Source organism: Centroberyx affinis, unplaced genomic scaffold, assembly GCF_046629955.1.
Source record: "Centroberyx affinis isolate AG114_WGS23_722 - 3 ecotype Tasmania unplaced genomic scaffold, CSIRO-AGI_Caff_v1 ptg003861l_1, whole genome shotgun sequence".
Classification (NCBI taxonomy): Eukaryota; Metazoa; Chordata; class Actinopteri; order Beryciformes; family Berycidae; genus Centroberyx; species Centroberyx affinis.
In genome coordinates, this window is record NW_027281708.1 from 67,762 (window position 1) to 93,034 (window position 25,273).

The 25,273-nt window shown below is 38.8% G+C and overlaps 1 protein-coding gene across 1 annotated transcript in view; it reads right to left on the minus strand.

The window, feature by feature from the left end:
- Window positions 1-924: 924 nt before the first annotated feature.
- Window positions 925-25,273, minus strand: part of LOC139662677 (pre-B-cell leukemia transcription factor 3-like) — a 63,495-nt gene continuing 39,146 nt past the window's right edge. Inside the window, exons 4-11 of the mRNA XM_071541397.1 lie at window positions 24,506-24,696; window positions 22,525-22,660; window positions 20,731-20,760; window positions 14,098-14,263; window positions 11,120-11,197; window positions 9,424-9,536; window positions 7,466-7,552; window positions 925-2,749 (exon numbers count right to left, since the gene is read on the minus strand). Of these exons, the coding sequence (XP_071397498.1) occupies window positions 2,657-2,749; window positions 7,466-7,552; window positions 9,424-9,536; window positions 11,120-11,197; window positions 14,098-14,263; window positions 20,731-20,760; window positions 22,525-22,660; window positions 24,506-24,696 (894 nt within the window). The 3' untranslated portion in view covers window positions 925-2,656. The remainder of the gene's footprint in view (window positions 2,750-7,465; window positions 7,553-9,423; window positions 9,537-11,119; window positions 11,198-14,097; window positions 14,264-20,730; window positions 20,761-22,524; window positions 22,661-24,505; window positions 24,697-25,273) is intronic.

Consider the following 25,273-nt stretch of genomic DNA (forward strand, 5'->3'; position numbering starts at 1 on the left):
CGATCTATACAGAAGCTAGCCCAACGGTTCACATAAAAATGCACCGCTCCGACCGTCCTGGAATGTTGATTTGAATGGGAATGACTGGTTGCTTTTAACAGTTTTTTGAGGGTTTGAGGAGTGGAGAAACGTTCACCTACTGACCTAGAGACCCGCCCTTTTTAAAGCTGCTACTGCTATTGAAGGATGTGGTAAAAGAAGGGATTTTGCTGCCAGGTATTTGATTTCCTTTCAGCTAGACGTGTTTTTAATGTTTAGAACTGAAATCTTGATTTAAAGGAATAGTTCAACCAAAAATGAAAATTCTGTCATCATCTCCTCCCCCTCATGCCAGTTGAAACTCAGGTGAAGTTTGTCCATATAACACACAGGGAGGCTGCCAGCACAACTCCATAGCAGCCTTCTCCAAAACAACTGAAGTCAGTGGGGACCAGTTCTTCAGAGTTCCAAAAAGACCTACAGTATATTTACACCATCATTTAGTGCAAATCTTAACTACAGCTTGACTTGCAACAAATAATGGTGTATAGGTCTTTCTATTCACAGTGTGATTGTTTGGCTGTTTTTGTTTTGGAACTCTAAAGAACAGGTCCCCATTGACTTCAGTTGTTTTGGAGAAGGCTGCTACCAAGTTGTGCTGGCAACCTCCCTGTGTGTTATATGGACTAACAAATTTCACCTGTGTTTCATTTGGCATGAGGGGGGGTGTATGATGACAGAATTTTGATTTTTGGGTGAACTATTCCTTTAATAAATCAGCGAAGCAGACACATTGTGCCAGAACGAAGCAAGTACTGCAATAATCCTTTCCTCCACTTTCACATTTACGTGAGACAGATATAGACGGGAGAAAATTAATAAATAAAAAGTTAATCAAAGCATCAAAGCAAAAGTTTATTTTTGTGTTTGAAACTACATGTTGACTACCACAGAGTACTCCTTTTGGTTATCAAGTTCTCCACGTAGTGAGGTTAGAAATGAAGATAAAACATATTTAGTACTTTCAGACCACAACCACAAATATTCTTCTCATGATGTAATCAAAATGGAATACAATACAAAACAATTGAAGTGGAAGAAAGAAAAGACGGTGTTGTACTCTACCCTGTCAAACAGAGTCTGAATATACATTTGTGGATACTGAAACCTCTAGGTTTTTAATTCATATATTAAAGAGGTAACAAAAATCAGCGACATTCAAAATGTTCCTCAGTATTTACAACAGTTACACTGTTCACTAATGATATTAAACCACACCTGCAACAGTTCCTATGGGCATAACTGCCACTGTTGCTAAAGGCAGACAAGATAAAATAAGCCACTTTCACCAACATAAAAGCCTTCATTAGATTCCATAATGACCAAAATTATGGATGTTGAAATCTTTGTTGCCAGCTCTACTGAAAGCTAGTATAAGACACATCCTGTATGGGCCTTGAAGTTTGGTGAAGTGGCTAAATTTACCTAAGCCCATGTCTTGGTTAAACATCACCAGTATGCTTTTTTGTGAAGTTGCAATAATGCAACCCTTTTCACCAAATTCAAATTACACAAGAGGTTACATGAATGAACACAATAATTACTACAAGATACATTAAAGTAATACAATAAAAAAAAATATATTTAAAAAAGACTAAAAGAAAATGGTAGTGAAAAAGTTTAGAAGAGGTAGTATGCAAGTATTGTAATTGAATCAATTTGTTTGATGGGGATGATGTTAGCAAGGTTTGGATAGGGTTATGAGTTAAATGTGATTAGAGTCCTCAACCATCTCAAATCAAAACATATTTCAAGTATTTTTAAATATTCTTTCAGCCTAGTTCTTGATTTGACATCAATTTTAGGCATCTTCTCAGTGGTTTTTGGATCATGAGTGCTATCTTGGGGTAAAAAGCCGATGAAAACAAGATAAAAAAAAAAAAAAAAAAGTTTGACACTCCATACAGAAATAAACATGTGTGGAGATCTAGCAGATGTTTTTGAATGCACAGTGCTGATTGGGGACCTTCCAATAATAATCAAAAAAGGTATAAATTCAGCTGAAGATCACAAGCAAAAGCTGCCATCAAATGTACTTTATCAAGTCAAATGGTCCACAAGTTCAGATGGGGTATGTGAATTTTCACCATGAGGCCAGTTAAAAGTCATCCTGCTAAATTATTCATCTGCTGGACAAATATGTGTCTTGAACTTCCATCAACTTTCCAATACATACTGTATATGGTGTTATGGACAAAGTGCAACTCAATACATTGAATACCACATAGGATTTTTATAGCTTCAGATTTAGTTGGTTAATACAGAATCATTGGCAAATGGGCACATTTGGACACATGAGAGAAGCAAGGTTTACAAAGTCTACTTTGGATCTGCATTGACTTCTCTCATAAATCCTTAATCCCGAGCTGATGAAAATCCATTTTGTAGTCTGTGTATTCAATGTTGGCCAAAATATTCCAAGAATATAGTTCCAACAATGTCTGCGGATGTGATCCAGGAAACACCAATCCTAAAATGCCCAACATTGAGTAGGAAGGGATTGGTAAAGGTTATCCAGGCCAGTGATTGGTTCAGCTGGACATCTGTTTGGTTGAGTCCCATAAACGAAAGGTTCTGGCCGATGATAACGATGTGCTGAGATTTGTTGGTGAGGAGATCAGTTTGAGGTATCAGAGTGCACACTGCCCGGCCCCTCTGTAGGGGAGGTCACTGAGGAAGGTGTGGGGGCGTCATGCCAGCCCCCATTAACCTGATGGGGAGAGAGAGAGAGAGAGAGAGAGAGAGAGAGAGAGAGAGAATTAAAAGGTTGCAGTTATAATTACAGCAGTGAGCCTGTGTTGCATCTATTTATCATGCAAGTCAAGACAGCACTTAAATAACTACAGAAGCCCTGAAAGGCAAGGTGAACATTTTTTTTTATTTTTGGTGGCCAATTTCTTGAATTCATTGTAATACCAAATGCATATTCCTTAATATAACCCAAACTTTTAATGATACAGTAAAATGTCTTTTTTGCTTTTTGCCACTGTATGGTTTGCTTATTTTAAATGTAATATTTCAAGATAGTATACACATCTTCTTGATGAGTAAGGATCTCCAGCTTCCTGTTACTTGGCTCATGGCTTGTGCTTCTATGTGACAGACTAGCTCTCCCTGCTGTCATTTAACATATCTTTCATACCTAATACACTCTCCCTCTCTTCAAGTCACACACATCTCCCTCCCCCTAGCTTCATAAATCAGTGTGCAGGGTGTTCTATGAGTATGTGTCATTGGATAAGGCATATCCACATCCTCCTTGCTCTCCCTGAGCCATGACCTAAATAAGAAATGGTGAGTGTGCGAAGGGCGGTGAAAGAAAGTGCAAAACGATGCACTTTGAAGCTGCTAGAGGTTGGCACATCGCCTCCACTGCCCAGGGCAAGACGGGGCGCTCAGCAAAACCAAAATGACACCTTGCTGTCGCTGTGCCTCTAATTACATGACTTTATTTTTCTCTTCCTCTCACATTAGGGTGTTTGTTGGCATGTCAACTTAGATCTCGGTCAATAACAAGCAAGGCTAGTCTGAAAGGAGTGGTGCTTCTCAGAGTGGTGATAGCGGGACTTGTAAGAATTCTTGTTTTGGTAAATTGTGATTTTTGCAAAAGAAATATAATCCTGCACACAGTCTACACTTGCATGGTGCTTTATTACAGCATTTCATCTGATGAAGATCCTATGATCTAGGATGACCGGGTAAAGATGACCATCTTTGCCCGATGAAGGTCCTATGACCAAAGATGACCAGGCAAAGATGACCATCTTTGCATGATGACGGTCCTATTTCCAAAGATGACCAGGTAAAGATGACCATCTTTGCCCGATGAAGGTCCTATGACCAAAGATGACCAAGTAAAGATGACCATCTTGCCCGATGAAGGTCCTATGACCAAAAATGACCAGGTAAAGATGACCATCTTTGCTCGATGAAGGTCTTATGACCAAAAATGACCAGGTAAAGATGACCTTCTTTGCCCGATGAAGGTCTTATGACCAAAGATAACCAGGTAAAGATGACCATCTTTGCCCGATGAAGGTCTTATGACCAAAGATGACCAGGTAAAGATGACCATCTTTGCTCGATGAAGGTCCTATGACCAAAGATGGCCAGGTAAAGATGACCATCTTTGCTCGATGAAGGTCCTATGACCAAAGATGACCGTCTTTGCCGGATGAAGGTCCTATCACCAAAGATGACCAGGTAAAGATGACCATCTTTGCCCGATGAAGGTCTTATCACCAAAGATGACCAGGTAAAGATGACCATCTTTGCCCGATGAAGGTCTTATGACCAAAGTGACCAGGGAAAGATGACCATCTTTGCCCGATGAAGGTCCTATGACCAAAGATTACCAGACAAATGTCTGGTGAAGAAGTCTTTGCCTGAAGAAGGTCCTATGACCAAAGATGACCAGGTAAAGATGACCATCTTTGCACGATGAAGATCCTATGACCAAAGATGACCAGGTAAAGATGACCATCTTCGCCCAATGAAGGTATGACCAAAACCATGCAAGTGTAGACAGTGTGCAACATTATATATCTTTTTCAATAACTGCCTCTTTGGTTTTTGTCCTACACACCTGTCACTAAAAGACGTTTAGGTGTGCTAAACGTCTTATTTTTCTTTAATTTGTGATTTTTGCTATGCAGCTTTGTGTCATAATAACTCTGGAGAAACTTTTTTCATCTTTATTGAGTGTGAACACTGAATCTTGATGTGTATATCTGACACTTCTGCCTACAGTATGTAAGCTTTTATATTGTTAAGACTTAGAATAATTATTCAACCCCAAAAAAGTCTTGAAACCAATTTTACAGCCTCTACTGTACAAGGCAAGGTTTTTGTCATGTTCCTGCACATACAGACACAATTTTGCCTCTGCTCATCTTCCACCCATAAATGAATCTTTGCCATAGTAGCTTTGGATTGTCTGCAGCATTTTAAGGAGGCGCCTTATCAAGCCTCATCAGGAGAGACGATAGTCACATCTGTACAAGGCTGCCAGGCAATTCCACTTTCATCTTTCATTACTGTGATAAGAAGACGGATTGCAAATACGCTCTCAGAAGCATTTCAGAGAAGTTAAATGAAAACATAGATTCACAAGCACAGAACGCCCTTCCTTCCTTTCACACAGTGCGTTTCTACAGAGATATTATGAAATGCATTTGATAAATGGAATGAAGCAAGCTCTTTTTCTCATTTGAATTGCTACGTCTGATAGATATAGACAGGAGGGTGTGTGTGTGTGTGTGTGTGTGTGTGTGTGTGTGTCTATATGTGCACCTTAGGATGAAGCCATACATTTATCTTGACCTTCTTTGGAGTGTGTCATCACAGTTAAACCATTCTTAATCTTACTATGTTGTATATTTACTCGGTGGTTTGACCACACTGTCGGCTCTGCTGAACAGAGATTACTCTATTTTATATTATTTAGAATATTATTTTTACAATCTTGCCAACCCCTACTAGCCCTCTCCCAAATTAATGCATTATAAGGTCTATATTGTTGTGTGTGTGTGTGTTTTAGAATGTTATTGTGTGTGTTATACGTAATCTGTGTTAGTGTTAAGAGTGTTTGTTAGAATCTGTGTTAGTGTTGAGTGTGTGTGTTAGAATCTGTATTGTTAGAATCTGTTAGTGTTAAGAGTGTGTGCGTGTGTGTGTGTTAGAATCTGTATTGTGTTTGTTAGAATCTGTGTTAGTATTAAGAGAGTGTGTGTGTGTGTGTATGTTAGAATATGTATTGTGTTTGTTAGAATCTGTGTTAGTGTTACAAGTGTGTGTGTGTGTGTGTGTGTGTGTTAGAATCTGTATTGTGTTTGTTAGAATCTGTTAGTGTTACGAGTGTGTGTGTGTGTGTGTGTTAGAATCTGTATTGTGTTTGTTAGAATCTGTGTTAGTGTTACGAGTGTGTGTGTGTGTGTGTGTTAGAATCTGTATTGTGTTTGTTAGAATCTTAGTATTAAGTGTGTGTGTGTGTGTGTGCGTGTTAGAATGTGTATTGTGTTTGTTAGAATCTGTGTTAGTGTTACGAGTGTGTGTGTGTGTGTGTGTGTGTGTGTGTTAGAATCTGTATTGTGTTTGTTAGGATCTGTTAGTATTAAGTGTGTGTGTGTGTGTGTGTTAGAATCTGTATTGTGTTTGTTACAATCTTAGTATTAAGTGTGTGTGTGTGTGTGCGTGTTAGAATGTGTATTGTGTTTGTTAGAATCTGTGTTAGTGTTACGAGTGTGTGTGTGTGTGTGTGTGTTAGAATCTGTATTGTGTTTGTTAGGATCTGTTAGTATTAAGTGTGTGTGTGTGTGTGTGTTGGAATCTGTATTGTGTTTGTTAGAATCTGTGTTAGTATTAAGAGAGTGTGTGTGTGTGTGTATGTTAGAATATGTATTGTGTTTGTTAGAATCTGTTAGTGTTACGAGTGTGTGTGTGTGTGTGTTTTAGAATCTGTATTGTGTTTGTTACAATCTTAGTATTAAGTGTGTGTGTGTGCCTGTTAGAATGTGTATTGTGTTTGTTAGAATCTGTGTTAGTATTAAGAGAGTGTGTGTGTGTGTATGTTAGAATATGTATTGTGTTTGTTAGAATCTGTGTTAGTGTTACAAGTGTGTGTGTGTGTGTGTGTGTGTGTTAGAATCTGTATTGTTTTTGTTAGAATCTTAGTATTAAGTGTGTGTGTGTGTGCGTGTTAGAATGTGTATTGTGATTGTTAGAATCTGTGTTAGTGTTACGAGTGTGTGTGTGTGTGTGTGTTAGAATCTGTATTGTGTTTGTTAGGATCTGTTAGTATTAAGTGTGTGTGTGTGTGTGTGTGTGTGTGTGTGTGTTAGAATGTGTATTGTGTTCGTTAGAATCTGTGTTAGTGTTAAGAGTGTGTGTGTGTGTGTGTGTCTATGTGTGTGTGTGTGTATGTTCGAATCTGTATTGTGTTTGTTAGAATCTGTTAGTGTTAGGAGTGTGTTAAGAGTGTGTGTGTGTTAGAATCTGCACTGTTTGTTAGAATCTTTATTGTGTTTGTTAGAATCTGTTAGTGTTGAGTGTGTGTGTGTGTGTGTGTGTGCATGCATGCATGTGTGTGTTACAATCTTTATTGTGTTTGTTAGAATCTGTATTAGTGTTAAGCGTGTGTGTGTGTGTGTGTGTGTGTGCATGTATGTGTGTGTATGTTAGAATCAGTATTGTGTTTGTTACAATCTGTTAGAGTGTTGAGTGTGCGTGTTAGAATCTGTTAAGTGTGAGTGTGTGTGTGTGTGTGTGCGCAGAAACACCCACACACACTGCCATTCTCCTTCCAACCTCCCATCAGCCTCTGTCATCATCATCACCACTGCCATTATCCCGCTCGTCATCTTTCGGCCTCGTCATTACAGACAATGACGCGGCGCTGTCATTCATCGCCATGGTTACGCGTACTTACGTTGAGGCCATGCGGGCTATACAGGGCATGCCGGAGACCGTCACTGTATCCTACGGTCTGACTGATAGCATGGCGTGTAGTATCCCCCTGGAGGTAGGATGGAGGGAGAGAGAGAAAGAGAGAGTGAGAGAGAACAAGAAGAGATAAAGACCAAGCGAGGAAGAAGTGGAGAGAAACGGCAGAAAAGAAGGAAAGGGAAGAAAGAAAGTTATATGATGCTTTTTAAAAATCCAAGAAAAGCAGTTTAAGAAGAGAAAAAAAAAAACAGCATGAGAAAAGAACTGTGGGAATAATATGAATGAAATGGAAGACAAATATTCGAAAAATACAAATTGAAAGCTTCTCCATGACAATATTAAATGAAAGCAACCCTGTAAAAACAACCAGTCCCCCTTAGTTTTCAGTGTAGATTAAAAAAAAAGGCCTAAGAGTGATCAGTAAAAGCCTTAAAATCAGTTGTAAAACACTCATCAGCGACCCCACTCCCCCATCCTGAATGGAAAACAAACATGACAACAACAAACTCGATAGAACAAATACACAGGAATATGGAGGAGGTGAAACATGGGCCAAAAATATTATAGATTTCGCTGCTCTAAGGCCTAACACTGCATGGTCATTTTGATTATATACATATTTACTAGTCACCCAGTTTAGATATTTACATTTGAAATGATATTCAGAAAGTGAATATCAAAGTTTTATTTTTAAAGCCAGAGGTGTGACCAAGTCAACTTCGCTCGAGTCTCAAGTCAAGTCTCAAGTCTTGAGGCACAAGTCTCAAGTCAAGTCCCGAGACTAAATGTAGATTACCAAGTCAAGTCCAAGTCATTAATGTCAAGTCTCAAGTTTAAATGTACATTACCAAGTCCAGTCCATGTCCAGTCCAAGTCAAGTCCACATCAAGTCCATGTCATTAATGTCAAGTCTCAAGTCTAAATGTAGAACAGCAAGTCAAGTCAGAACAAATCAAGAGTCCAGTATCAATTTAATATCTTAAAGAAAACTAAATATCTAGGACTTTTCAATGCAATATGGTTTTAATAGGATAAAAACTTGGTAAGAGCATCATGAGTTTGATTTCTAGAATCAGTTTCAACTTCAATAAATTCAATCATTCCATACAAATTCAGAAAACAGAATTTAAATTCAGTCGTCTGCTGGAACAAATCTCATCACTTTCAATCAAAGTCATTTACACAAACACAAGATCTCAAGTCAAGACTTTAGAAACCTTTTCAAGTCAGTCAAAGTCAAGTCCCAAGTCACCAGAACCCAAGTCAAGTCAAGTCAAGTCTCAAGTCTTCTCTTCATACAACCTCTGTTTAAAGCGCTTGCAGCCTTGACAGTTGTATGTCACCTCTATGGAGATATGCCATGGATATGCTAGGATAACAATTTTGACAACCAATAAAGTTTCATGGCTTGACCCGAGACACTGTAAAATAACACATGACACAAAGAAACAAAGAGGAACCAGTGACAAAAAACAAGAATTATAGTGTCGTAAACCCAACTGAAAAATGGCGGTCGAGATGAACAAGGTATAGTACGTGACACACATATAGATACACATCATGATACAGTCATGACACTGGACAGGTAGAACTAATCCAGTGAAATTGAGAGGTAAAAAAAAAATAAATGACATAAACTGCAAGATTTGATGAAAGGTGACATAAGGACACAAGAATGGGGATTCCCAGGCCAAGAAGAGCTTGAGTCAGAGCCAAAAGCTTACAAAAAAAACACCTACTGCTGGACATCACTGACAGACACACCTCACACATCTCAAAAACACCTTTATATGTATGAAGGGCTAAATTAAGATCTTTAATTATCATCTTAATTCAGAACTACGCACTTTACAAGATTCTACAACGATTCTAGTAATATGATAAAGTTGGCCCTTGTGCATGATCTGACTCCCTGGCCCTCGCTGTTATCGGGGATCCTACCTGGGTTTGCACATTGGCTCCGACTGGAGCCCCCTGGTAAGAGGCCCCATTAAGACTCTGCATGCTCATGAACATGTCCCCCGAGTTTGGGAGGCTAAAAGAAGCAGAGGAACCTGGAGAGGGAGAGATGGAAGCGTCTGAGCAGAAGGGCTATGCTGAGAAGGAAAACACACACACATATGCACACACACACACACACACACACACAAACAGATATACTAACTAACTGAATCAGTCTTTTCCCTAGGTTCATTTAGCACTGATGTGAAAAATCCGACGGCGCTCCCAGCTAACTGAAGCTGTGTCAAGCTCTACAGTGAGGAGGAAATTTTGAAAAAAAAAATCAATCGTCATGATGGCAAAAACTAGGAAAATAAGGCCCAGAAACTCCATCTTAACAAGTCATTTAGTCTCATATTCAGCCTTCAAATCTTATTTTTCTTAAATCAAGAAAAAAATGCTGCCAGTGAGGAGAGATAACTCCACTTGTTTCCAATGCAGCTTCACTTGTTTCAGGAGTTTTCTAGAATGTCAGTCTGTTGAAACCAGTCAGAATAAGGCAGATCACTGCACTGCTGTCAAGAAAATGACTCTTGATTCTACTAAATTCTTCAAACAAGTTGATTTGCAGTGGAGACTACAGAGCATTCTTATAGGGAAATTACTGGCTTAGCAGTCTAGTTCTTAGTCCTCATAAGTTATGAAATAAATTATCAAGTTATGGGCCTAAATAACTGGAAAATATTTGCAACTTCTGTAAATGAAAGGAAGTAAATTCCATGTCATTTTTTATGTTGCCTAATGTAATCACATTAGTGGTGAAATAGCTTTGACATTATTTTTCAGAAGAAAAGAAAATATTTGAAAAGAAATCTAGGAGCGGGGAGAAAGTGAGACTGCTTTTGGTGGCCTGTCATGTTAGGCATGCTATTAAAATAGTTTTAATTCGCCTACAAAAAAATAACATCCCTCTTTTTTTCTTCGACCGTGAAGTCAAATCAAACCTCAGAGAGCAGCAAAACTGTGTGAACTCATTTGAAATAGGAATGAACAGCAGTACATGCACTGCTGATAGAGCTGGGCCTGTGAAATCTACGGAATCTGATGAGGGCCACATGTGAAGAATTTACTTGAGTTCTGCGTTTAAAGTCAGAATTCTGACAATTAAGTGAGAATTCTGAGATTAAAGTCAAAATTCTGAGAATAAAGTCAAAATTCTGAGTTTAAAGTTAGAATTCTGAGATTAAAGTCAGAATTCTGAGTTTAAAGTTAGAATTCTGAGGAAATTCTGAGAAAAAAGTCAAAACTAAGAATTCTGATTTAATCTCAGAATTCTAACTTTAAACTCAGAACTCAAATACATTTTTCACATGTGGCCCTAATCCTCTTAGATCCGTAGAAATCAAATCCAACTATGCATTAAATAGTAAATTAAATACTGAATAGTTCATGCTTTGGACAAGATCCAATTGGATTTTGAGGAAAAGATGCATAGATCAGTATGATCACAGAGCCACCCACAGTAAAACTTGCTCATTGGACGATCCATGAAGCCTCACAACACAGACAACCATCTCCCAAATGAAAACAAAATGAAATGCTCACAATGGAATCACTATGGACCAATGAGATGGATGGGTTTTACATGAGTAGGACGACAACATCTAGGATATTCTACGTGGTAAAGGGCCAGTACCAGTGAACATGTTGGTTAATATGGAGTTTTTGCTCTCAGCAGTATCCAGTTGGAACTCCTCGTCTTTCATCTGGAAGCCTGGGTGGGGAGAGAGAGGAACGGCACCGCTTCAAAATCCCTGTAGTCTAGTCTTACAATAAGTGACATGACGGTAGAGAACATTGTAACTTTGCAAACCTTTCCAAAGCTGTAAAAAAAAGAAAGAAGAGCATACACTGTCCGTCAAAAGTTTGGACCCACCTGATTGAATGTATTATGTTTCTCATTCTCTTAAAGCCATTTTGCTTAAATGCTTGAAATTAGTTTCTTAGACAAATATAAATAGTGAAGTTGATCCTATGTATGAATTTCTTTCCAAAGCCTTTGTCTTTCCATCAAGGCAAAGGGCGGCTACTTTAAAGAATCTAAAATATACGATAGTTTTGATTTGTTTCACACTTTTTTGCTCACCGCATAATTCCATTTGTGTTATTGCATAATTTTGACGTCTTTACTATTATTCTAAAATGTGAAAAATAGTAAAAATAAAGAAAAATGTGGTGTCCCCAAACTTTTGACTGGTAGTGTATGTGGGTCTAATCCGGATGCTGAACAGTAAGATCCACCTAGCAGCCCATATGACCCTGCTAATAAGTAAATCTAGACACACAACACCAACTTATCTACTTGTGTTGAAAATAGAGGTCGACTGATTAATGCGTTTGTTAGTCAGGGCTGATTAGAGCTTTCATAAATGAACAGTAATTAGTATATATCAGTGCTAATTATGGTCTATGGCACTGAAAATAGATAATTGCATAATTCCCTGATGCTGATGCTGAGCTGTCTCTGGATATTTGGATGAAGGCTTTTCAAATCTCTGCTCCATACGGCAGTTTTGGACTGAAAAGTCAAGGAGGCACTAACTGAATCCTCCATTTATGGATTTGCTTTGGTGACATCACATTTCTTGATCAATTAGGAAAGCACACAAAATGGCAATTGTTTCATCCAATCTGTCAGTGATTCTAGTCATTCACATATAATTAGTATCTTTGTAGGCATATATCTGTCTTCAGTTAGCATTCTTTCATTCATTTTCCTCCTTCCAGTACGTGCATCTCTCTCTATCTCAGCTTCAACACGCCCACAGACAACTTTGCTCCTTTACCTCCTCTGATTTAATGCTCTTTCCATCTCTTTTTGCCTTTGATTTGAATAAGCGTTCTTAAAAGACTCAAGGTCAGTAGGAGGAGAGAGCAATGTCTAATCATACAAAAAATCATACAAAAAATCATACGTTCAATCACTAATCACCCATTTTATCCATTTAAAACATTCATATCATGATATTGTAAAAAATGATGTCAGCCTAATTTATTGTTTTCATTCCCTGTAACTTAATTTGTGCAAAAACACAATTTGTTGATCCCTAATTAGTTGACCTCTAGACAAAAAGAAATAATAGATTAAAAGTTGTAGCATTCTTTCCACTTTACTGTGGGAAGTTTAAAACCCTCTGGAAATGCATAATGCATACAGTAAGAATGTTGTATCACTGTAGCACTTATTTAATAAAAATATCCATTTATACCACACATTTTCCACTTCAGATTTTACGTGGAATAGCTTTGAGAAGACGTAAGAACACTTAAGAAATTCAAATTTCATCCAATCATTGTGAACCAGAATCTGTGTTGTTATTAACAGGATTAAAATAAGGTTTTACTCACCATTTGCTCAACATTTCTGAAAAAAATATTAATAACATGCCACTTTATAGGCTTGATGGTTCTGTAACTCAATAGGCAGAGCCACTTCCCACTTGGGTCACCCTTGCTAAAAATGTATGCAAGTGTCCACCAAAAGGCATATGTATGGTATGTTATTAACTATATAGAAAGCTGCAAATCTAATTTTTCAATGGAATTTGCCTTTAAATAATACATTTATGAATAGTTGACACTTGTGGAGTTCCACTTCATGAAAAACAAAAAATAGAGAAACTTAAAATTGTTAACAATGACTTACAAGACATACAAGACAATGGTTTGTTGTCAATATTGTTAATGTTTGGGGAAGATCTGCACAATAATTTCATGTTAAATTCATTATGAAATTCCTATGAATGTGTTATCTGCGTGAATGTTAATTTTACTCGTCTGTCTGTTTTACTCGTTTTACTTCGTTTTTGTTTCACTGAAGACTTTTGGCTTTTACTCACTACATTCCAAAAGAAAAATCTGTACTTTCTACTCACTACATTTTCAAAACAGACTCGTTAATCTCGGGAAATCATCAACTGATTTCCATCCCTGAAGCAGCTGATCAAGAGCCAGATGTGATTGGCTGCTTGTTCAGCAAAGCGACACCAAAAATTAGGGAAAAGGAGAGAGAGAAGCAACACGAAGAAGAGAGAAGCAACAAGAGAGAGAGAATTAACGTTAGTGATTTGAGCTGCAGACTCTTTCTCATCTGGGATTCAGAGGAACGCTCAACAGAAAACCAGTTTAAAACATTAGAAATGACTTTTGGAGAACAAGTTTTACTTTTATACTTTAAAGTAAAGTAAAAATAAGTAAATTTAAGACCATGTACTTTTATACTTTGATTTTAGTAAAGGATTGGAAACGGTACTTCAACTTCTACCAGAGTATATTTTTAGATGAGTATTTGCACTTTTACTTGAGTAAGGAATTTGTGTACTTCTACTGTGTATTACAGTGCACACATCTCAATACATCAGAGTTTTATGGGTGTAAATTTGAGCCTTGCCTGATCCAAACATGAAAAATTCAAGATAGAGTCCAGGGGATCCAGCTTTTTTTGAGCACAAACTCAAGTAAATCCCCAAATTCCTTCTTATTTTCAACCGAAGCCTGACCCACACTCAAGCAATTCAATGAGAAATCTAGCTTGAGCTAACCTGAGCCCGACGTGTCCAGTTGGGTTGTGTTGAATAAGCCAAGTTCTACATGAGGATAATGGCCCCTACCTACCTGAGTTGGGTGTGGTGGGAGAGCTGGCCCGGCTGTTCTGGACGGCGGCTGCTACCGCGTGGGCCGCCGTCACGGCTGTCTTGGCTGCATAGAGGTTGGCCTCTTCCTGGAACTTGCCGATGTTCTTCTTATACCGGATCCTCTTGTTGCCAAACCAGTTGGACACCTGGTGTTCAGGGGTAGGAGGAGGGAGCAGAGAGAAAGAAGAAAAAGACAGAGAAATTGCCTCAGATATGATCCATCCCGGCGGTTTTCATCCCAGCATTTTTGCGACAGCAGATCCGACTGTGTGTTTTGTCCGACCAATCAAATCGTTTGTTATTTCAATCATACTTCTTAGCCCCCTTTATTACTTTTCTACATTCTAAGTCTCATGAAACCATATAGAAAAACACTTTAGGGAGCACATATGAACTATTATAAGTTGCTTATTAAAATGCATATTAGTAGTGTATTTGTACATTATTAGTCAGTACAAACCACTTATTAAGACCTCATAACATATCATATTTTACAAGTATACTCCATTTTCCTTCACCAGCCTTTTGGGCTCTTTGTTCACTATGGGGTTTATAAGGTGCTAGTCTCACAAGAATACATATTCTTAATATGGCTTTCTGAATAACTTAAATTCATATGAAAGATTTCTAATGGTTTACAATACACTAACAAAAGATATCGGTTTCCTTCCCAAAATTGCACAGGAAATGTTTTTATCCATTTAACAAACATGAGAAACCAGCAAAACGTCATTACTGACAGCTATAAGCACTAATTGGGAGGCTATTGAGGGAAAACCCATAGTTAATATCTTATGCTATACTTGTAGAATACAATGTGTGCAGAATAAGGCGCTATTAAGTGGTTTGTAATGACTAATAATGAACCAATACACTACTAATATGTATGTTAATAAGCAACGTATTAATAGTTAAAATGTGCTACCAGAAAATCTTTCCAGTGACATGGCCGAAAATTGTACACTGTTGTGTGCCATGTGAGTATGTATGCAAATGTACAAGCATGCATGTTCGCATCAGCCACTGCCTCCAAAAGGCCTTTTCTTAAGGTCACACAAGATACTAAAAGTTGCTCACTGCTGCCAGGAAATGTGACTCAACCAAAGCAGGCATGTTAACAAGGCTGTATGGAGAAATTGCTGGTTGGTGTTTCACAGCCATGCTGTTAATGGAAACTACACAAATTGATAATACATACATATCCTCCATAGAGTATGTTTGTAGAAATCACTTTATTTTTAAAGTGGTATGACTGAGGTTCCAAATCATTTCATCCTTTTACTGGTATTGTAAATGTATTGTGCTGTTATTGCAAATGTAACAAGACAGAGTAACTTATGGTCAGTAAATCATAGCATTTTTAACAGAGCATTCCTTTATACATCTGTGATGCTTAGAGTTGGGTTAATAATGAGTAAGATACAACATATCCAACAGCACCTAAAAGATACAACCGAATTGGTAACGCTTTATTTTCCGGGCCCGCAATTTCCTAATAATTTCCTAGAAAAGAACTGTTAATTTCTTAGGAAGTTTCCTGGAAAGAAGCATAAAATGATGTACTAACTATAGGGAAAATAGAGAAAGAGTTCAATGTTAGCTGGTAGTTGCCAAGTTCCTCCAATTTCTTCTGTTGTTTCCAAGACAGAACCATGAAATTATGTAGCAGTTATACAGAAAATTTGAAATTAAAGAGTAACTTAACACCAAACCAAAATCTGTGTAAAGCCTGACATCTACTGGTGATGTGTGAGGGTACTGCACTGGCAATCTGCTATTGGCTGGTCTTTGGTGCCAGGTGATGTCACCTTCTGTAGAGTACAACAGGTGGTGACATCACCTGGCACCAAAGATCATCCAATAGCAGATGGTCAGTGCAGTACCCTACTTTTCACCATTAGATGTCAGGCTTCACCGAAGATTTGGGTTTGGAGTTCAGTTACTCTTTAACTAAAATTAATTAATGAATATGAATAATGACGTCTGATAATTGACCTCTGCCTATTATTTTCCAGTAAATAGTTTATAGTTTTGCAGTTCTTTCCAGGAAACTCTTTTAGAAATGTTCAGTATCTTATCGACTCCACCAGACTGCTGACATTTTCTGTATAACTACTACATCATTTCATGGTTCTTTCCAGGAAACTTCCTAAGAAATTAACAGTTCCTTTCTAGTAAATTATTTGGAAATTGTGGACCCGGAAAATGAAGCGTTACCAACCAAATCAACATTATACTGGAGCTGTTTGTGTGTGAAAGGGGAGCGCTATGGTTAAAGGTAGGGTGGTGTTTATGACCAGGAGTAATCCAGGTCATCTGCACAGGGCTTGTAAAGAGCAACCAAGGATGGACAATAACGGAATACGACAGCTTAAAGGTCATTGGTCACTATGCGTGTGTGTGTGTGTGTGTGTGTGTAGGGGCGGTGGTCTTTGTGTGTGTGCAGTGACATTTACCCAACAATTCTCTCTCGAATTAAATTGCCTCCACTGTCTTTTCCAAAATGTCTCCTTTTCTCTTCACTAAATCAAGGGTCAACAGCTCATTAACAAAGAAAACGTGACAACATGGGGAAATACTATATAATACTGGATTATTATGGCAATTTTGGTTCGGTTTTATTTGCTGTTACTGAACGCAATATTTATGAGTATAAAAATGTCGTATTTACATTTTCTTAAAGGTCCCATATTTTACACTTTCCAGTGTTATATTTTCTGTCTTGAGGTCCATTCAAAGCTGTGTGTGTGGTGTCATGTACCAAAAACACTCTCAATCCATTGAGAGTGAGCCTTACCAAGAACAGGCTGTTTCCGTCGCTGTGTCTTTAAGTCTCATTAATATTAATGACCCTCTGTTCTGATTTGTTTCAAGAGTGAAACGTGAGACGCCGCGGCCAGGCAGCTACAGGTAGGGAAAACTCTCCGGTAATAAACAATGACAACCGCTCAACCGCTTTGAAAAAAACACTTTGTTAGTCTATTATTTCTTACAAAAATGCTAATGAGCGAACCTTTGTGACGCCACAAAGTTACGGAAGTCCAAACGGCTCGTTTAGAGGCTCGCTTTTCTAATATGGATTGTGTGGATTTAGTTGGCGACCGTGCGTTTTGATACTTTCACCATGTTTAGATAGACCATCCAACTCCTTTATCACCACAGAGGCAAGGGGAATCCTGTTTTACACCATATGGGACCTTTAAATATCCCATTATATTTAAGTTGTATTTATATATAATGGGATATAATTTAATTGTTTCATGATAGATGTTACTCAAAATATGTTTTTCTTTTGACAACCTCACAAAAGTCTCACTATTCAGTGATGCTCCATATTTATCTGTCAGCTGTACTTTTAAATAGAAGAAAACATTGAGCTGTTACACTGTACATATCCAAGGCCAATGTGACAGAGAAAGGGAGGAGAAAGAGAGATAGAGAATTAGAGAGATATGAGGTTTGGCGATGGAAGACAGGATGTATTGTGTCATGTTAGGACCTGACAACTAGGCTATAGCCTCTCTCACCAACTCACTGAGAGAAACCACATAACTGCACTAAAGTGCATACTCTCATACCCTCAATTCCAGGTTATGCCGTGTCTGATGGTTGTGTCTTGACATTTTAGATACTGTCTAACTGGGGAATTTGAGAATTTGAGGGAATTTGACAAATGTCCAAGGATTAGATGACTTTTCTTCTATGTTTCTATAACTGTATCAGAAAATTTAGAAACAAATCTGTCCCATCACTTTCAGGTAGTTAAAGAACTTGAAAGTTTCCATTGTGGAATCACATGAAATCATGAATCACGAGTCATGAAATGGGCACAATGAGTCTTAAAATACAAATACATGCACTGAGAAATATGTAATATGGTGTTGTGGTCGGGGAGATGGATGGGTGGATACATTTACCTTCAATTCTGACGACCCGGGCTGAATTCCCAACACATGCCAAGATTTCTACTGCGAGTGAAATTTCCCCTGAAATTTACCAAAACTTTTCTCTAACCTTAACCAAATCATGAAATTTACCTGAACCTAACCTTAAAGGATAAGTTCATCGATTTTGACCTAAGCATAATTCGTCTCTTACATACCTGTAGTACTTGGACAGTTGTCGGTTGAAACAGAGCGCTTCACTGCCTCTTGCTGCTAACAATGAGTCCAAATGGGGTTTGTCAAAATATCTCCAAAAAAGCCATTTGTAGGCTCCACAGGGGAGTTGAGAGTAAACGGAAAAGTTGCAAAGGACATAAATTTAAATTAGCTTCATGACACAATTCGACCTTCCACCACACTTTCACTAATCAGGAAATCACAGAACAATTTTTCTCTGCTGCAGCACAGACTGCTGTAGGGTGAAGGTGCTTTACTGGCAGCGTGATCTAGTTTTGCGGATGGTCATAGCATAGCAACAATTGCACATAGTTGGGTAGAGACACTGAGTGGAAATGGTGCGGTGCTGCTGCTTTCCGGGCTGTGAATATATATGTCACTTGATCGCCATATCGTTTTCACAGACTGGCTTTTTTTGGAGATATTTTGACAAACCCTGTATGAGGGTAGCGGCGGAGCTCGCCATTAAACCAACAGCTGACTCAGGAGCCGATATTCTCTGAGGGTTCAAGTACTATGAGAGAGTTTATATATAGGTCCAAAATGGGAGTGTATCTATGTTCCCAGGGTCCTAAGTTCCCAGGGTCCTATGTTCCCCAGTTCAATATTCTGTTAACACACATTAACCCTCCTATTGTGTTCAGGTCAAATTTGACCCGTTTCACAGCTATATAAACACAACAAAACCAATGGTTATCATTTTATTTGATTTTGAAGGTCTCTAATCCTAACCCTAAACCCTAACCCTAACCCTAAAACTGGGGAACATAGGACCCTGGGAACATAGGACCCTTTGTCACGTTCCCATTATGTGCCATATAAATCTGGGGAACATAGGACCCTGGGAACATAGGAATGACTCCGTCCAAAATCGCCAAACTTATCCTTTAACCAAAGTTGTTTTACTTTCCTAGACATAACTGTTAACTAACCTTTTGATGTGGCAAACACGTGAAAATGGTGTGTCCAATTCATGCTATTGTTACATCATCCAATGTGTGGCGGAGGAAGGCAATGTTCACATATTTTGTGTCCACAACATGTAAGCTGCCTTACACAGTTGGTGTTCATTTGACAAAATTTTATGAGATTGTGTTGTGTTATAATACATCTGAAAGAAAATGACAACTTTGCTATGTTGATTAAACATATTATTTGCCAAAGGTTTTCCCACAAGCACAATTTCTTGTCAAGAATAATCAGAAAAAAAAAAAAAAAGATTGACCACATGATCAGTTGTTATCCAGGCTTTTAAGCTGGTAACACTTAGCTAGCAAGCTAATTTGTTAAAGACTAGGCTAAGATATTGTAAAGCAATATTTCAGCCAGCATGTCTGTAAAAACAAAATATTTATCTGAAAAAAACGTAACAAGCAATTAATTAGATCCAAGTGTTTGCCTTTGTATCAGTCAAACAGCAAGGCCATTTTATTGATGCAAAGCTAGTAGTAAACAACAAAACTCCAACTACTTTTTGTGTGTGTTTAAAGAGCCAGAGGTCATGATTAAAATTTACATTTCAGGTCATCAAAATAATAACCAATTAAATACTTAGAAACTGTAACGATGGGAAACATACTATAAAGCAGTGGTTCTCAATGTGGGGTCCAGGGACCACCAGGGGGTCCCCAGCAAATTGATGAATTGTTCATGAAACTTCACCATTATTTCATTTATATACAATAAGAGAATCTAGAAGAATGACTGTTTTGATCATAGTTTCTCTGTTATCTCTCTACCTACAATACAGATAGTCATGGGATTCTGGACAAAATCATATCTAACAGTAGGCTATACAAATATTCTCAGATTTGGGTCTGAGAGACAAAAGATTCAAATGGGGGTCTGTGGATCTAATTTGTACTAAATTAGGTTGATACGAAAAAGGTTGAGAATCACTGCTATAAAGTCATGTTTTCTGTTTCACTGCTTGCCCAGTTATTACAGTCATTAGCCTTGCTGGACCTTACACTTCCCCTGATTTGACAAGCTCACGATTTTGGATGTGCTCCCGGTTCTCAGCAAACTTGGTTTCAGTAACGTGGGGTGTGGGGGCTTAATAGCATGACATGTGTCAGCACTCTGCCAGTATCACAGAGCAGAGAGATGCCACAGCTGTTTCCGCATATACATTTTTTCACCCTTGTTTATGGCGATCCCTCTTTCACCACATGTCCTTTTTTTTGCTTAGCCTAGCACCTAGACAACTTAAGTGCCATTATTTGACTTCTGCTGCAAGAGTAGGTGCGGCAAAAACTCCCATTGGATTATTACCGGATACAACAGGAGAGAGTGTGCATGTGTGTGTGTGAATATCTGTGTGTGTTTGTGTGTACATTCACCATGTGTGAGACTGGGGACTGTCTGTGGCTGTGGCTGTCCAATCATTTGCACTGAATATTAACTGACTTTGAGGAAAAACACAGGGATTTCACATTAACTAGGCAGACATAATGATAGACAGCAGATGAGGAGAGAGAATTGGGACATACCTGTGACACTGTGATGCTGCTCCCCCCGCCCTGAGGGCAAAAAAGAATGGGCTTTTTTACAGTGCTGGACTGTGCAGGCCTAATACTCCACACGCACACCCCCCCACCCCAACATAACAGACACAACACGTCACATTCGATGCTTCATGAGTTGACAATGAGAGACATGCCGCGTGGACAAGCCTATGCTAATTTTAAGACATATTATGAGAGCCCCTTAAATGAACTGTACAGTGTAAACGGAGGTAATCCTCATTCAAAACCGACTTGGAAGTGGTTTAGCATAGTGGTTCTCAACGTGGGGTCCGGGGACTCCAGGGGGTCCCAAGCAAATGTATTAATCGTTAAACTTCACCATTATTTCATTCACAAGAAGTTAACACAATGAGAGAATGTAGAAGAATGACTGTTTTGATCATAGTTTCTCTGTTATCTCTCTACCTACAATACAGACAGTCATGGAATTCTGGACAAAATCATATCTGACAATAAGAATATTCTCAGATTTGGGTTCAAGAGGCAACATCTCATCAAGTAGGGGTCTGTGGCTCTAATGTGGACTGAATTAGGGGTTCTTGATATGAAAAAGGTTGAGAATCACTGGTTTAGCACACTGGAGCTACCAGGTTAAATTCAAATATCTTGTTTGAAACACAGAACAGAGGATTATAGAGCACAGAGAGGGGGTAAGCAGGCATGCTCGGGGAGCAACGTAGGGTGACAAAAAAACACAACCTTATCCTATACCCAAGTGTGTGTTGGTGGGAGCTGAGGAATGGCGGCCACCTACGCAGATGCCTATACAAAATCCCCCTGGCTTTTGTCAGCGCGTTAGCACTTGCCTACGATCCAGCAACTCACGCTCCAGTTGGTGTCTCGGTGTCACAGTGTGCATGAGGCTGAGCGGGTCTGACACACTGGGAGGACACACACACACACACACACACACACGCGACAGGTGAACAGTGTGCGGGGGAGGAGGAGGAGGCGCGATGATGCATTCGTGATGCATTCCGCTCCCTCCCTGACCACAAGCTTCCACCGAAATAAATCCCAAAAAATGAATAACAGGCGAGTAGGCCGATTATGTACCTTTTTTTTTGAAAAGATGTTTATTCAGGCAAGCGTTGCTGAGTACGCGTGTTCAGCAAGCTTTCCATTCATAAAGAGGTGAAGTTTGTCCATATAACACACAGGGAGGTTGGCAGCACAACTCCATAGCAGCCTTCTCCAAAACAACTGAAGTCAGTGGGGACCAGTTCTTCAGAGTTCCAAAAAGACCTACAGTATATTTACACCATCATTTAGTGCAAATCTTAACAAATCATGGTGTATAGGTCTTTCTTTTCACAGTGGGATTGTTTGGCTGTTTTTGTTTTGGAGCTCTAAAGAACAGGTCCCCATTGACTTCAGTTGTTTTGGAGAAGGCTGCTACCAAGTTGTGCTGGCAACCTCCCTGTGTGTTATATGGACTAACAAATTTCACCTGTGTTTCATTTGGCATGAGGGTGAGTAGATGATGACAGAATTTTCATGTTTTGGGTGAACTATTCCTTTAAGTGTCTTGATCAGGTGCCAGCTCAGTGGCAGCTGTTTAGGCAGGAGAGGTCATTGCTTTCCTCACGGTGGTGGGGATCTGAACCAGCACCCTACAGGTCACAAAACCCACTTGGGCTACCACCACCTCATCTTACCTACAATTCGCTTGCTAAATTAAGTCTCTATTGTTGGTTCTCATTGTTCTGTTTCTTCTGACAAGACAATATGTTGGTTGCAGGTATTTTTTTTACCCACCTGGGAAACAGTGATGCTACACTTCTTAGCGAGCTCCTCTTTGGCCTCCTCACTGGGGTAAGGGTTGCTGAGGTGGGAGTAAAAGTACTCGTTCAGGATCTCTGTGGCCTGTTTGCTGAAGTTCCGCCTTTTCCGTCTGAGAGAGGACAAAGTCAGAGATAACAAAAGGGTAATTAATATGCAAAGGAAAGTGTATAAATAGGTGTCAAAGCACATTTTAGAGTAGAACACTCTCTGTGCTAGAATTCCGCTGAGATAGACAAAGTTGCTTTTGTGCCACGATAATAAGTGACATGCATGGATTACAGTCATAATTTGTATTGAAAACTGAAATGCTAGCTCTAAGATTGAAAACCTCCATTGAGAAAAGTCAACTATTGAGCTGTATGGACAATGTCCAAAGCACTAAATCCAGACTAAAAGCCTGAAATTTAAAACACCTTTATTGTCATGGCTTAGAGCCAGTGGGTTTCAACCACAAGGTATTCAACAAGGCAAGAATAGCTCCACAAGTCATAATTTAAAAGTACTATAACCAATTACTACCCAGTGAGCATTTTTCTGTTGAAAAGATGTTTATAAAATGACTATGGTCACCGGTGAAAAGACGTTCAAAGCGGGTTCAAAAGTGAACGTTTTTTCACCGACTATTTGAAGACGTTGATTGAACGTTCACATTTAGACCATATTTCACCGGGATATTAGACCGGTGAAATATGGTCTAAATGTGAACGTTCAACGATCAAAGACAGGATAAATAAAGGGAGAGAGAGAGAGATGGAGGGCGACATGCAACAAAAGTCCACAGCCGGACTCAAACCGCAGACATTGCAGTTATGAGGTTTACAGCTTAACCAGTAGGCTACCGGAGCACACTGCATATTGCATTAAATATGTTAGTATATAACCCTTAGCATATACACCACTTAACTATGTCAGTGTCAGTTGTAGTTGAAGCTGTACCACCTCAGTACTTGAGCATGCGCGTTACAGCAGTAAGCGCAATTTCTTATTTTAGATGAATGTATAGAAGTGCTCCCATTACCATGTCCTGGAAGCTTCTTGTTGGCAGCACACAGCCTGTATAGGTCCATATTTATGACATTTTAAATGAAACGTTAAATGCGTTGAAATTACGTCTTCGACCACATTTCGCCTGCCAGTGCAATATGACTTTGGAGAAATACCTTCACACTAATCAATATCGTCTCCCTTTCAAGCTACAACTGAACAAATTATCAAATGATTAAACAAATTTGTGTTTTGTGACACGATACATTCTCAGTGTCAAACTTGCTGTGTGTATCCTCTTTATCTGTCCTTCATGATCCACCGACAAGTGGGGCTCTGCTCAGTTAAACTTGGCCCAAACTTACGACAAATCCTTCCACCCCTGTGGTGAATCAACCATAAAGTCACAGTGTTCATAATGATCTCTTAAATTAAATGAGCTTTAATCTTGGTGGACTCACCAACAGTCCACTGGACACACAACTGCCTACAGTGAAGTGAAACTGTTATATGCATATATTGGCAAACAGGATTCCATAGCAGTTCCTTTATTTACTGAAGACATCCTAAGAGCAGGGAATAGTGTTATAAAGCCTCTCTATTTTAGAATACAAACATGTAACCCGCCATTTTCTTCAATGGGGTACAGTTTAAACCTACTATACTTGAAACTCATTAGAGTTTAAAAAAAATAATAACTGCAGTGATATTGTCTACAATGCCACTGGCATTGTAGACAATATCACTGCAGTTATTTTATTTTTTTTTTAGAGATTTTGGTGTTTTTACTTCAATAGAAAGTTCACACGGCCATTTATCTGCTGAGTAAATTGAAAAACGTATTGTGCATTTGAAAAAAAACAGCCTACATTGGTAGAAATCTGAAAATGCAAATGTTTTTTTTTTTAATTCCGAAATGTCTGCTTTTTTTTTTTTAATTTGGCAGCAATACTCAATGCTCCACACTCACCTAGCATCCAGGAACCTGGAGCGCAGGATCATGACGGCCTCGCAGGTGCTCTGTTTGAGCTGCATCTGGATGGAGCTGAACTTGCGGTGGATGATGCCCACCATGCGCTCGATCTCTTTCGGCGAGATGGGCCGCGTGCGTGACTGCTCCCTCAACAGGTTCATTACGTGGGTGGTGAACTCGTTGCATGCCTGATGAAAACACAAATGATGACCTTGAAAACCAAACTTGGATGGACCCACTGTATGTTCCATTTCACAACAAACCTGTCCTGAAATTAGAGTTAATAATAGGGCTGAACAATTAATCAAAATTTTATCGAAATCGCAAAGTATGGCCTACTGCAATTTTCAAATCGCAGGAGGCGCAATATTTGTTAAAGGCGAAATGTGTCAAAATACCATTTTAAATGAAATATTGTGGTGCTGCAGAGATGTCCTGGCCTACACATCATATTCTACAGACTTAAGAAAACATCTTTGTTTGGTACAGATCCCCGCAAAAATCACACCATAATCATTTTAATACGTTTTTCAATGAAAATGAGAATAATGATGCAAAAATGATCATTCCCTCTAATATCACAAATCATATCGCAATTGCAATATCAGACAAAATAATCGCAATTAGATGTTTTCTCAAAATCGTTCAGCCCTGGTTAATAATAATTTGCAGATGATGTACTATTGTGGTTAACGATGAATAAATGTGACATGTTTTTAAAGTGAAGGAAGTTTAATTAGTTCAGACATCTTGGTCATTTGGGGA